The sequence below is a fragment of the Cyclopterus lumpus genome, chromosome 12 (assembly GCF_009769545.1).
Source record: "Cyclopterus lumpus isolate fCycLum1 chromosome 12, fCycLum1.pri, whole genome shotgun sequence".
Taxonomy (NCBI): Eukaryota; Metazoa; Chordata; class Actinopteri; order Perciformes; family Cyclopteridae; genus Cyclopterus; species Cyclopterus lumpus.
In genome coordinates, this window is record NC_046977.1 from 8732475 (window position 1) to 8741268 (window position 8794).

An 8794-nucleotide genomic window follows, 5' to 3' on the forward strand; every position below is an offset into this window, starting at 1 on the left:
GAGAAATATACTTCCTAATGGTAGCTCCACAGAAAAGAAATGTACCATAAGTTACAACTGTAGCCACATTTTAAATCTTGACTTGTTTAAAATGCAGTTAGGTGCATACAGTTATTTTTGATACATTTTATAAATGTATAATGTATTCTAGATGACATTATTATTATTACACAACAGCTAAAAATGTATCTCACACTTCTTAGTAGTGTTTATGGTCCAATTAGTTCCTGCAACCTCTACATGTAACCACAAGAGGGCCCCCTCTCTGTCACTGAACTACAGTATGTGTTGTGTATTTGTTTGTTTGAACTTGTATTAATAAAATGTATGTGGGCTTGGGCACTTCATCTTTGTTTTACTATGTAGTGCAAGTGTTGCAGGATTAAATAGTTGTATACTATTGAAATATAAACTAATGATATAGTTTGAAAGTAGAATAATTTAAAAAGGCTTTTCATTAAATGTACGCAGATATGTCGCTTTCTGCCGCCATCGTTGTTTGGCCGAATTGCTTTAAACATCTTCCCTCTGCAACCCAGTGCAGCAAGCGGAATAGGTCAGAGTTATGGGTATCCTGAAAACATTTTAAAAACAGCCATAGTTGCATATCAACTATTAGGCTGGGATTTTTTTTAGAAACACAGACATTTATTTCAGTGGGAGAAAAAAAGATAATTAGCTAAAGTTAGCTAACGTGTGGCGTAGCTGTCACTCAAAGCCTACCTTTACTTGAAGCGAGAGATAGGAGTGTTTAGGTCAAACGGAAAGTGCAGACACTTTTTTAGTGTAAACTGGAGAAGAGTTCCTTGCTAACCCGTGTAACGAATTCGCATTATTGTTTTATGTATGATAAAAACGGGAACGTAGTGGTAACTCTAACTCAAGTGAAGAGCGCATGCGCTACAGGTAACCATGACAACTACGTTTGGAAGTTGAGTCAACCGGCGTTGCCAACGTAATGTTTGCGTACTGTTTTCAACGTAGAGCTGTGCTGTGGTTGAGAGTTGTATTTAATGCTAAGCTATCATTGCAGTCTCATGCAGTAATAGTAACCACTGTCGCTGTGTGGACGTTAGAACGTGGTGCCAAAGGATACTGTCTTCCCTTAACGCTAAATGACGACTACAAGTCTGTCCTCTTTCAACCCGGAAGAACAGTTTAGTGGGAAGGAAGTTCTTCAAGCGCTCTTTTGAGTTAGCAAGTTAGCGTCTTAGTGGCGATCAGTGTGTTCACCAATTTGGTAACGTTGTCGCTAAATGAAGTTATATTTCACAGATAATATTCACGGTTGTGTTTCGCTAATAAGCTACTCGTCTACAAGAGGAACTATAAAACGTCTAAATAGTTGGGTTGCTTCCATTGTAACGTGAGCTAGATTTCACGTAAGAGCGTCTGTGGATACCCTCAAATTATTGCATACTATAAATAACATTCATAATGAGTCAAATTAACAATAATATTGACCAAGGCTAGTAGTGTACCAGCTATTTTCAATCGCACCGGATCCCTGACCAGAGAAGAATTCAAAAACAATAACACGAGGTTCACTCATATCTTTGACAGCCATGGAGTTTCTCCCAGTACTTGACCCTCTAGATAAACCCAAAGAAGGAATATGGTAAGTGAATTCAGATAATTTAATTGTACTTGTGATGTTATTAGCTAACCTTTTATCCTGCTGAAGTTTGTTTGTTGTCAACAGGTATTCTTTGATACCCAGGGGGGCTTCTCCAGGTGTTAGTGTGGGTCACACCTGTACGTTTATTCCATCGAGAGATGAAGGAAAAGGAAGAATCTTTATTGTTGGGGGAGCCAACCCCAGTGGCAGTTTCTCACTTTCGCACATCATAAATCTAGGTAAAAAAATCAGGACATAATCTGCTCAGGGATATGACATCTGCAAAGAATAAATCTATTTTTAGTACCTGTTTGTATTGCTTTGTAGAACAATTTCACCCACGTTTGGGCTTGTGTGGATTACGTTAGCTGTTTGAAGACTTGTTTCAAACATAATAAGTCAGTGTATAATGTGTTTTACTTGAAATCACCATTGAAACTTTGCGTTTACAGTGTCATTTATCACAGCTACTGGTAAACACATTCATCATTTGTTATATACTTGGCAGGGTCATTATTGTGTTCCCCATTTAATTTTTGTCCTTTCCGACTCCACCAGATAATCATGAATGGGACATCCCAGAGTGGGAGGGTTTGGAGTCACGGTATGAACACTGCAGCTTTGTGCCAGACAGCTGCCTTCAGAGCCTATGGGTGTTTGGAGGGGCACAGCAGAGTGGCAATCGCAATTGTATCCAGAATATACAGCTAATGGGTAAATTCCGAATTTAATTCACCTAGTTATCTGTAATTTTCATTACGGTAGTAGTTTAGCACTCCAGTAATTTCACAGATTAACAGGGCTTCACTCAAAAAAGAGAGTATGACATCCTCTGCTGTAATGGTTTTCACTGTGTTGTAACCAATGTGTTATGATAGGTTGAGCATAGTTTTCTGTAAACTGAGTATAATCCACTCTTTACATGTGTGTCCAGACAGTGGGTCTCACTGGAAGAATGTAGTGGTCAATGGCAAACCCCCCAGTCCCAGGACATACCACACCAGCTCAGCGTGCCAAGGGGACCGACTGTATGTCTATTCTGGTGGGGAAGCAGGAGCTTCACCAGTCTCAGACCCCAAACTTCATGTATTTGATACAGGTTTGTGTTTAATAAACCACCTGCTTAACATAATTGTATCTCCAAAACCAAGTAAATCTTTCTATGCGTTAACAATATTGAGACATTTGGCCCCACAGCACTTTAGGCTAAATGTCGTTTTCATTGAAGGATCCAGGACATATAGCATAGTCATAATGACCTTGTTGTATTACATGTATGATTCAAATTGAATTGTACTTTTAAGATATAGAGTGAATCTATATGTGTTTTTTAGAGTAAACTGCACAAATGTTTAATGGCATATAAATGTCCTACATAGAACGCTCCACAGATGCTTTCAAATATTTTTGGCTGATTAGATCCCTTCTCAGGACTGAGTGGGCATTAGTACACTGACTGTGCCTGATTAACATCTCCCCTCTTTCCTCTGTTGCACCTGTCATGGCTGTCCAACTTGCACATTTAACATATTCATTATAAGATGATGTTTGGTGACCTCCTGTAATTCCCTGCATAACTGCTCTCAACTTCAACCTGAGCAGTGGTCTAATCAAGGAGACTGATTGGAAACACCTGCGTGGGTGTGCAAGGCTTTCAATTCTTCAATACGGAAGGCATCCAGCCAAATTGTTGTTATTTTTGGGGTAAATATTGGAGCTGGTTGTGATTCACTGTAGATATTTTGACGTGTCATATCAGGAAAAGCACAGGTGTAACTAATAACCTTAATTAGTCATGGCTGCATTTGTGCATACTGACTCACTGGCAGTGCACTTAAATGTAATAGAGCCATCAATTATGTTATTGGTAACCCCTGTGCTTTTCCTGCAACGAAGTCAAACTGTCTTCTGTAAAAAGGCCACTTTCGAAGGTTTGGTAATAGACATGAATCCTTAACCTATGAACAGATCATCATTGTCCTCTGACAAGAAAGTCGGGATTGTAAGCTTTACTGTCTGATGCTACTTGACTCCATATTATATAAACAGTTCTATGCGTTTGTGATAGATTTTCACTGCCACGGACATTTTTAATAGCCACAAGTATGAATGCATAATCCACCCATTGAAGGTGTGACTATTTTATTCTGCCTCAAATATGTGAAAGTGTATCTTTTGGTCTTCCCAGTGTCTTCAACTTGGTCCCAGCCAGGAACACAAGGCAGAAACCTGCAAGCCAGACATGGCCACATTATCGCTGCAGTTGGTTCAAAGATCTACATTCATGGAGGCATGGCTGGAGACAAATTCCACAACGATTTGTATTCTCTTGATACAAGTAAGCCTGAAGTCTCCTGGATCATATTTGTATCCAGCTGCATTTATCTCAGATCATATAGGATGAAAATAAGACCCTCAGATCTTGGGAATAGGAACCTTGTTTTGGTTTATTTAAGAAAATAATAACGTCTGTTTAAAGGGAGCATGAAGTGGGAGAAAGTGCAGGCCAAAGGAGACATCCCACCAGGAGTAGCAGCCCACTCAGCGTTGGTACTGGGCGAGAACATCTACATATTTGGGGGGATGACTGCTGATGGAGCCGGCAACGCCATGTACAGATTCAACACGGGTACATAATTTTTCGGAAGCCTTAAAATGTCACTTTATTTGTACTCGTCATACACATTGTTTATGTGTATGACTGTTGCAGGGCAGTAATTTATGAAAACAGCTTTTTAATAAACAATGTGCCTTAATGTTATACTTCCTGCTTGCAGACAAAAGTAGTTGGGTCCTCATGAAGTTTGAAGGCGATATGCCCCCCAACCGCCTAGACCACTCCATGTGTGTATTGCCCTGGATGGTGTGTGGTGAGAGGAATGAAGACGAGGAGCAAGCCAGTAGCCCAGCAGCCTCAAAAACTATAAATCTGGCTTTTGTATTTGGAGGAATGGACACCGAGGGTGTCATTCATAATGACTGCATTGTGACTGTTATAACATGATGTACATTTACTTAAGTTGTAATAAAATGTTTGTCAAGGACTACTTAGTAATGGCATATGGTTTTATTAAAATTGTTTAAATGTATACTGTTGATACTGAAACATTAACATTTAGCAAATTCACTAAAGTTCTGAGCATAAATTTGGGTGTTACAGAAATAGTTAGAACTTGAGCCATTAGTGAATATGTTTAAGTGTTGAAAAGAATTGCAACAAACAAATCATGTAGCATTTTGTATCAAACATTTATTTCAATGTCTTTCCAGAAGTACAATGACCAGATTCAATAAATAACTTTTAGCATTGCCTGTGAACATAAATGGGCTCTTGAGCCCACAGACACCCCACTCTGGACCCACAAATACCTGTCCCCTCCCTCTAAATCCCTCCCCACTACAGAACCCCCCATCAGGACTGCCTGAGAACAGCAGCAGCAAGCCTCGTATCCGGCCTGACGAATATCTCCACCTTCCAGTGAAGAGAACACCTCTCACACTGAACGTATTTTAAAGTCTTTCAGAAGAATCAGTATGGTCGCTTGTTATCGCCACCCCTTCCCAACCATTCCTCTCACTATTTGAGTCCCATCAGTTCAATATATACACATCTAGATGCAACTACCAGAGAGGCAAGGGGCGACAGAAGAGTTGACTTCAAATCTGCCTACAACTCATCCTTCTCCTCTTGCTCACTTTCAGCGCCCTCAGGTGGAGGGCCACCCGCACTACCGTAAAGCTTGCTGATAATGGGTTGAACCACCTCCTCCAGCTCCTTCTTCTTGGCCTGGAAGTCTTCAAGCTCAGCTTCCTGGTGTGACTCCATCCACTCAATCTTCTCCTCCACTGCCTTCTCGATGGTTTCCTTGTCCTCATCCGACAACTTGCCGCCAAGCTTCTCCTTGTCACCGATCTGGTTCTTCAGTGAGTAGGCATAGCTTTCCAACTCGTTGCGGGAGTCGATCCTCTCCTTCAGCTTCTTGTCCTCATCAGCAAAGCGCTCGGCATCGTTCACCATGCGCTCAATGTCCTCCGGTGTCAGGCGGTTCTGGTCGTTTGTGATCGTGATCTTATTCTTGTTGCCCGTGCCCTTGTCCTCTGCAGTGACGCGCAGAATACCGTTGACGTCGATCTCAAAGGTGACCTCAATCTGTGGGACGCCACGAGGGGCAGGAGGGATGCCAGTCAGGTCGAAAGTGCCCAGCAGATGGTTGTCTTTGGTCAGTGGACGTTCACCTATAAAAGACAATCAATAAGCCGTTGCAATATTTAATTTATTTCTGCATGCAGGAAAATATAATACATGTTAAAAAACAGATGTTTATGAATTTACCCCTTCCAAATCTTACCTTCATAAACTTTAATGGTGACAGTAGGCTGGTTATCAGAGGCTGTGGAGAAGATCTGGGATTTCTTTGTTGGCACCACAGTGTTCCTGGGGATCAGCTTGGTCATTACTCCACCAACAGTCTCAATACCGAGAGTCAGCGGGCAAACATCTAGAAGAACCAGATCACCTGCAGGAGAGGAGAATGTTAAGTAATCATGTTCGCAAGCTCAGTCGTGTCAAACAGTGAATGGAGGAAGATTACTTACCAGTGTCCTCTTCTCCAGAAAGCACTCCAGCCTGCACAGCAGCTCCGTATGCCACAGCCTCATCAGGGTTGATGCCCCTAGACGGCTCTTTGCCATTGAATAACTCCTTCACCAGCTGTTGAATTTTGGGGATACGGGTGGAGCCTCCAACCAGGACAATCTCATCAATATCAGTTTTCTTCAGGTCAGAGTCATCCATCACCTTCTGTACAGGCTTCATGGTAGAGCGGAACAGGTCCTGGTAAAGTAAAAGACAAGGTTAAAAGGCTTGTCAAACAATGTTTTCATAAAACAGGTATGTAGTGTATATAGTCATTGTTTTCACTGAACTGAAGTGTAACATACCATGTTGAGCTCTTCAAACTTGGCACGGGTCAGGGTCTCAGAGAAGTCTTCTCCCTCAAAAAAGGACTCGATCTCAATGCGGGCCTGGTGCTGGGCAGACAGCCCCCTCTTTGCCTTCTCAACCTCACGACGCAGCTTCTGCACAGCACGGTTGTCTTTGCGCACATCTTTGCCAGTCTTCTTCTTGTACAGCTTGATGAAGTGCTCCATGACGCGCTGGTCAAAGTCTTCCCCTCCCAGGTGAGTGTCACCGTTGGTGGCCACTACTTCAAACACACCATTGTCGATGGTCAAAAGGGAGACATCAAAAGTGCCACCACCCAGATCGAACACGAGAATGTTCTTCTCGCCATCCCTCTTGTCCAGACCATAAGCAATGGCAGCAGCAGTTCTAAAGAATAAAGTTAGGAGAATATTTTAATTTAGTTTTACTTTAAAATCAATCACAATTTCAAAGAGGACAACAGATTCATTATTTTGATTAGACACTCACGGCTCATTGATGATTCTCATAACATTCAGACCAGCAATGGTTCCAGCATCTTTAGTGGCCTGGCGCTGAGCATCATTGAAGTAGGCAGGCACAGTGACCACAGCATGTGTGACCTAAAGACAATATGACAATATTGGATTAAATATACAATGTCCATTTAAGAGTGTTACATTCTTTGATTAATACTCGTTTATGTTGTGTGTACCTTCTTTCCCAGATAAGCCTCAGCAGTCTCCTTCATCTTAGTCAGCACCATGGCAGAGATCTCCTCTGGAGCAAATGTCTTCATCTGGCCACCACCAATGTCAACCTGAATATGAGGCTTGCTCTTCTTATCAGTAACCTGAAGAGAAACATGAATCAATATTAATCCACCAAATATGTTGCTCAATCATGTCCCAAAAACCTTTAGACCCTACAACTGTAACTTCCCCCTCTGTCAAAGAGGGAACAACTTACCTTGAAGGGAAAGTACTTGAGGTCCTGCTGCACAGAGGGGTCAGCAAAAGAGCGTCCTATCAACCTCTTGGCATCAAAGACGGTGTTCTCGGGGTTAGAGGTCAGCTGGTTCTTGGCAGCGTCACCAATCAGACGCTCACCCTCGCTGGTGAAGGCCACATATGATGGGGTGATACGATTACCCTGGTCATTGGCGATGATCTCTACACGGCCATTCTTGAACACCCCAACACTGCAGGAAAACATTTTAGAAATGATTAATATTAGTCATAACCATTTTTAATTGTCAAGTGTCATTACATTGTCTTTAAAAAAAAAAAAAAAAAATCAAGTCTGGTGTCACTTTTTTCCCCTTCTCCTTACCATGAGTAGGTGGTCCCCAGGTCGATTCCAACCACAGTTCCCACACTGTCCTTCTTTTCGTCGTCATCGGCGACCACGGTGCCGGCCACCAGCATCACAACCCACAACAGCTTCATATTTGCTTGTTCCAACTCTGATCTAAATAATAAATCTGGGGAGGAGAAATAAAAAGTAAAAAAAATAAAAATTAAACGTGGCTTTGCGCTCATGACGTAAGCTCGCTGCCTCCTAAATTCCGGTAGCTACCAGCTAACGTTAACTGCAGCGGTGGGTGTCATTTAACGTTACTGGGACTTTTACCAAACCCTCAGAAAATGTCAAACATGTAACGTTACATATGCCCGTTGAAAGAATATGGATGACCTGGGTGGAGCGCAGCCTCTTCAGACAGTCCCCCCCCCCCCCCCCCCATCTACCGGTAGCTTGCTAACCACGTTAGCGTACCGAGCAGCCATGTGAGGGGGAAATACTTCACCATAATGAGTTATTTTTACATAGTAGATTAAAATCGCAGTGACTGCACAGCCGTTTTAAAAGCTATGATACATGTCGGATAAATAAAACACTATCGTCAGCTTAGTTTGCTTAGCTGTCGTCATCGTAATGAAAACGACTTAAAATGAGGTTCAACGTCGTAGAAAATACCCAAATACGTCGTCAGATTATCCTATTCACAACCATGTTTAAATACATACCGTAATCGCAGTTTTGCCAGTGAATTAACGGCCTTGACGTTGCCTCTACCGGTCGCCTCGTATAGCGAAATGTATCTCTCTTTTTCTTTCAATCCTATTTTCTTGCCTCGGTGAAGTGATGTTGAATGAACCGTGCTCTCTCAATATATAAGCCGTCACTGCTTTCCCATCGTGGAGCCCCGCGATTGGCTGAGTAGCAGCTCGTTGGAACGAGCCGATTGGTCT

At 42.2% G+C, this 8794-nt stretch overlaps 3 protein-coding genes across 4 annotated transcripts in view; 1 reads left to right on the forward strand and 2 right to left on the reverse strand.

Moving 5' to 3' along the window:
• Positions 1–866, reverse strand: part of rgs3a (regulator of G protein signaling 3a) — a 120532-nt gene extending 119666 nt beyond the window's left edge. The window contains exon 1 of the mRNA XM_034546399.1: positions 724–866. The gene's annotated coding sequence lies outside the window, so the exon portion shown is untranslated. The remainder of the gene's footprint in view (positions 1–723) is intronic.
• An 80-nt stretch (positions 867–946) lies between these two features.
• On the forward strand, positions 947–4665 carry rabepk (Rab9 effector protein with kelch motifs). 2 transcript variants are annotated; one of them, XM_034546401.1, is made up of 8 exons: positions 947–1168; positions 1564–1618; positions 1703–1857; positions 2177–2332; positions 2553–2717; positions 3807–3956; positions 4098–4247; positions 4396–4665. In XM_034546401.1, the coding sequence occupies exons 2-8, from the start codon at positions 1566–1568 to the stop codon at positions 4620–4622; spliced, it is 1056 nt and encodes a 351-aa protein (XP_034402292.1). In that variant the 5' UTR covers positions 947–1168; positions 1564–1565; the 3' UTR covers positions 4623–4665. The 2 variants fall into 2 exon arrangements, with proteins under 2 accessions (XP_034402292.1, XP_034402293.1); XM_034546402.1 differs by lacking the exon at positions 947–1168 and adding an exon at positions 1175–1382.
• A 183-nt stretch (positions 4666–4848) lies between these two features.
• hspa5 (heat shock protein 5) lies at positions 4849–8702 on the reverse strand. Its single transcript, XM_034546400.1, has 9 exons — positions 8570–8702; positions 7875–8025; positions 7512–7743; positions 7258–7395; positions 7053–7165; positions 6560–6950; positions 6215–6452; positions 5968–6135; positions 4849–5854 (listed from the first exon to the last, which is right to left on the reverse strand). Exons 2-9 carry the CDS (start codon positions 7988–7990, stop codon positions 5286–5288), a joined length of 1965 nt encoding a protein of 654 aa, XP_034402291.1. The 5' UTR covers positions 7991–8025; positions 8570–8702; the 3' UTR covers positions 4849–5285.
• Positions 8703–8794: the final 92 nt, after the last annotated feature.

Bases quoted from the DNA above. Each gene is read 5' to 3' on its own strand.
- rabepk (XM_034546401.1), top strand. From the start codon at position 1,566: ATGGAGTTTCTCCCAGTACTTGACCCTCTAGATAAACCCAAAGAAGGA. The intron at 1,858-2,176 runs GTAAAAAAATCA...CGACTCCACCAG, and splicing joins TTCGCACATCATAAATCTAG to ATAATCATGAATGGGACATC. The intron at 3,957-4,097 runs GTAAGCCTGAAG...GTCTGTTTAAAG, and splicing joins TTTGTATTCTCTTGATACAA to GGAGCATGAAGTGGGAGAAA.
- hspa5 (XM_034546400.1), bottom strand. From the start codon at position 7,990: ATGAAGCTGTTGTGGGTTGTGATGCTGGTGGCCGGCACCGTGGTCGCC. The intron at 7,396-7,511 runs GTAAGTTGTTCC...GTTTCTCTTCAG, and splicing joins TCAAGTACTTTCCCTTCAAG to GTTACTGATAAGAAGAGCAA. The intron at 6,951-7,052 runs GTGAGTGTCTAA...TTTATTCTTTAG, and splicing joins ATGAGAATCATCAATGAGCC to AACTGCTGCTGCCATTGCTT.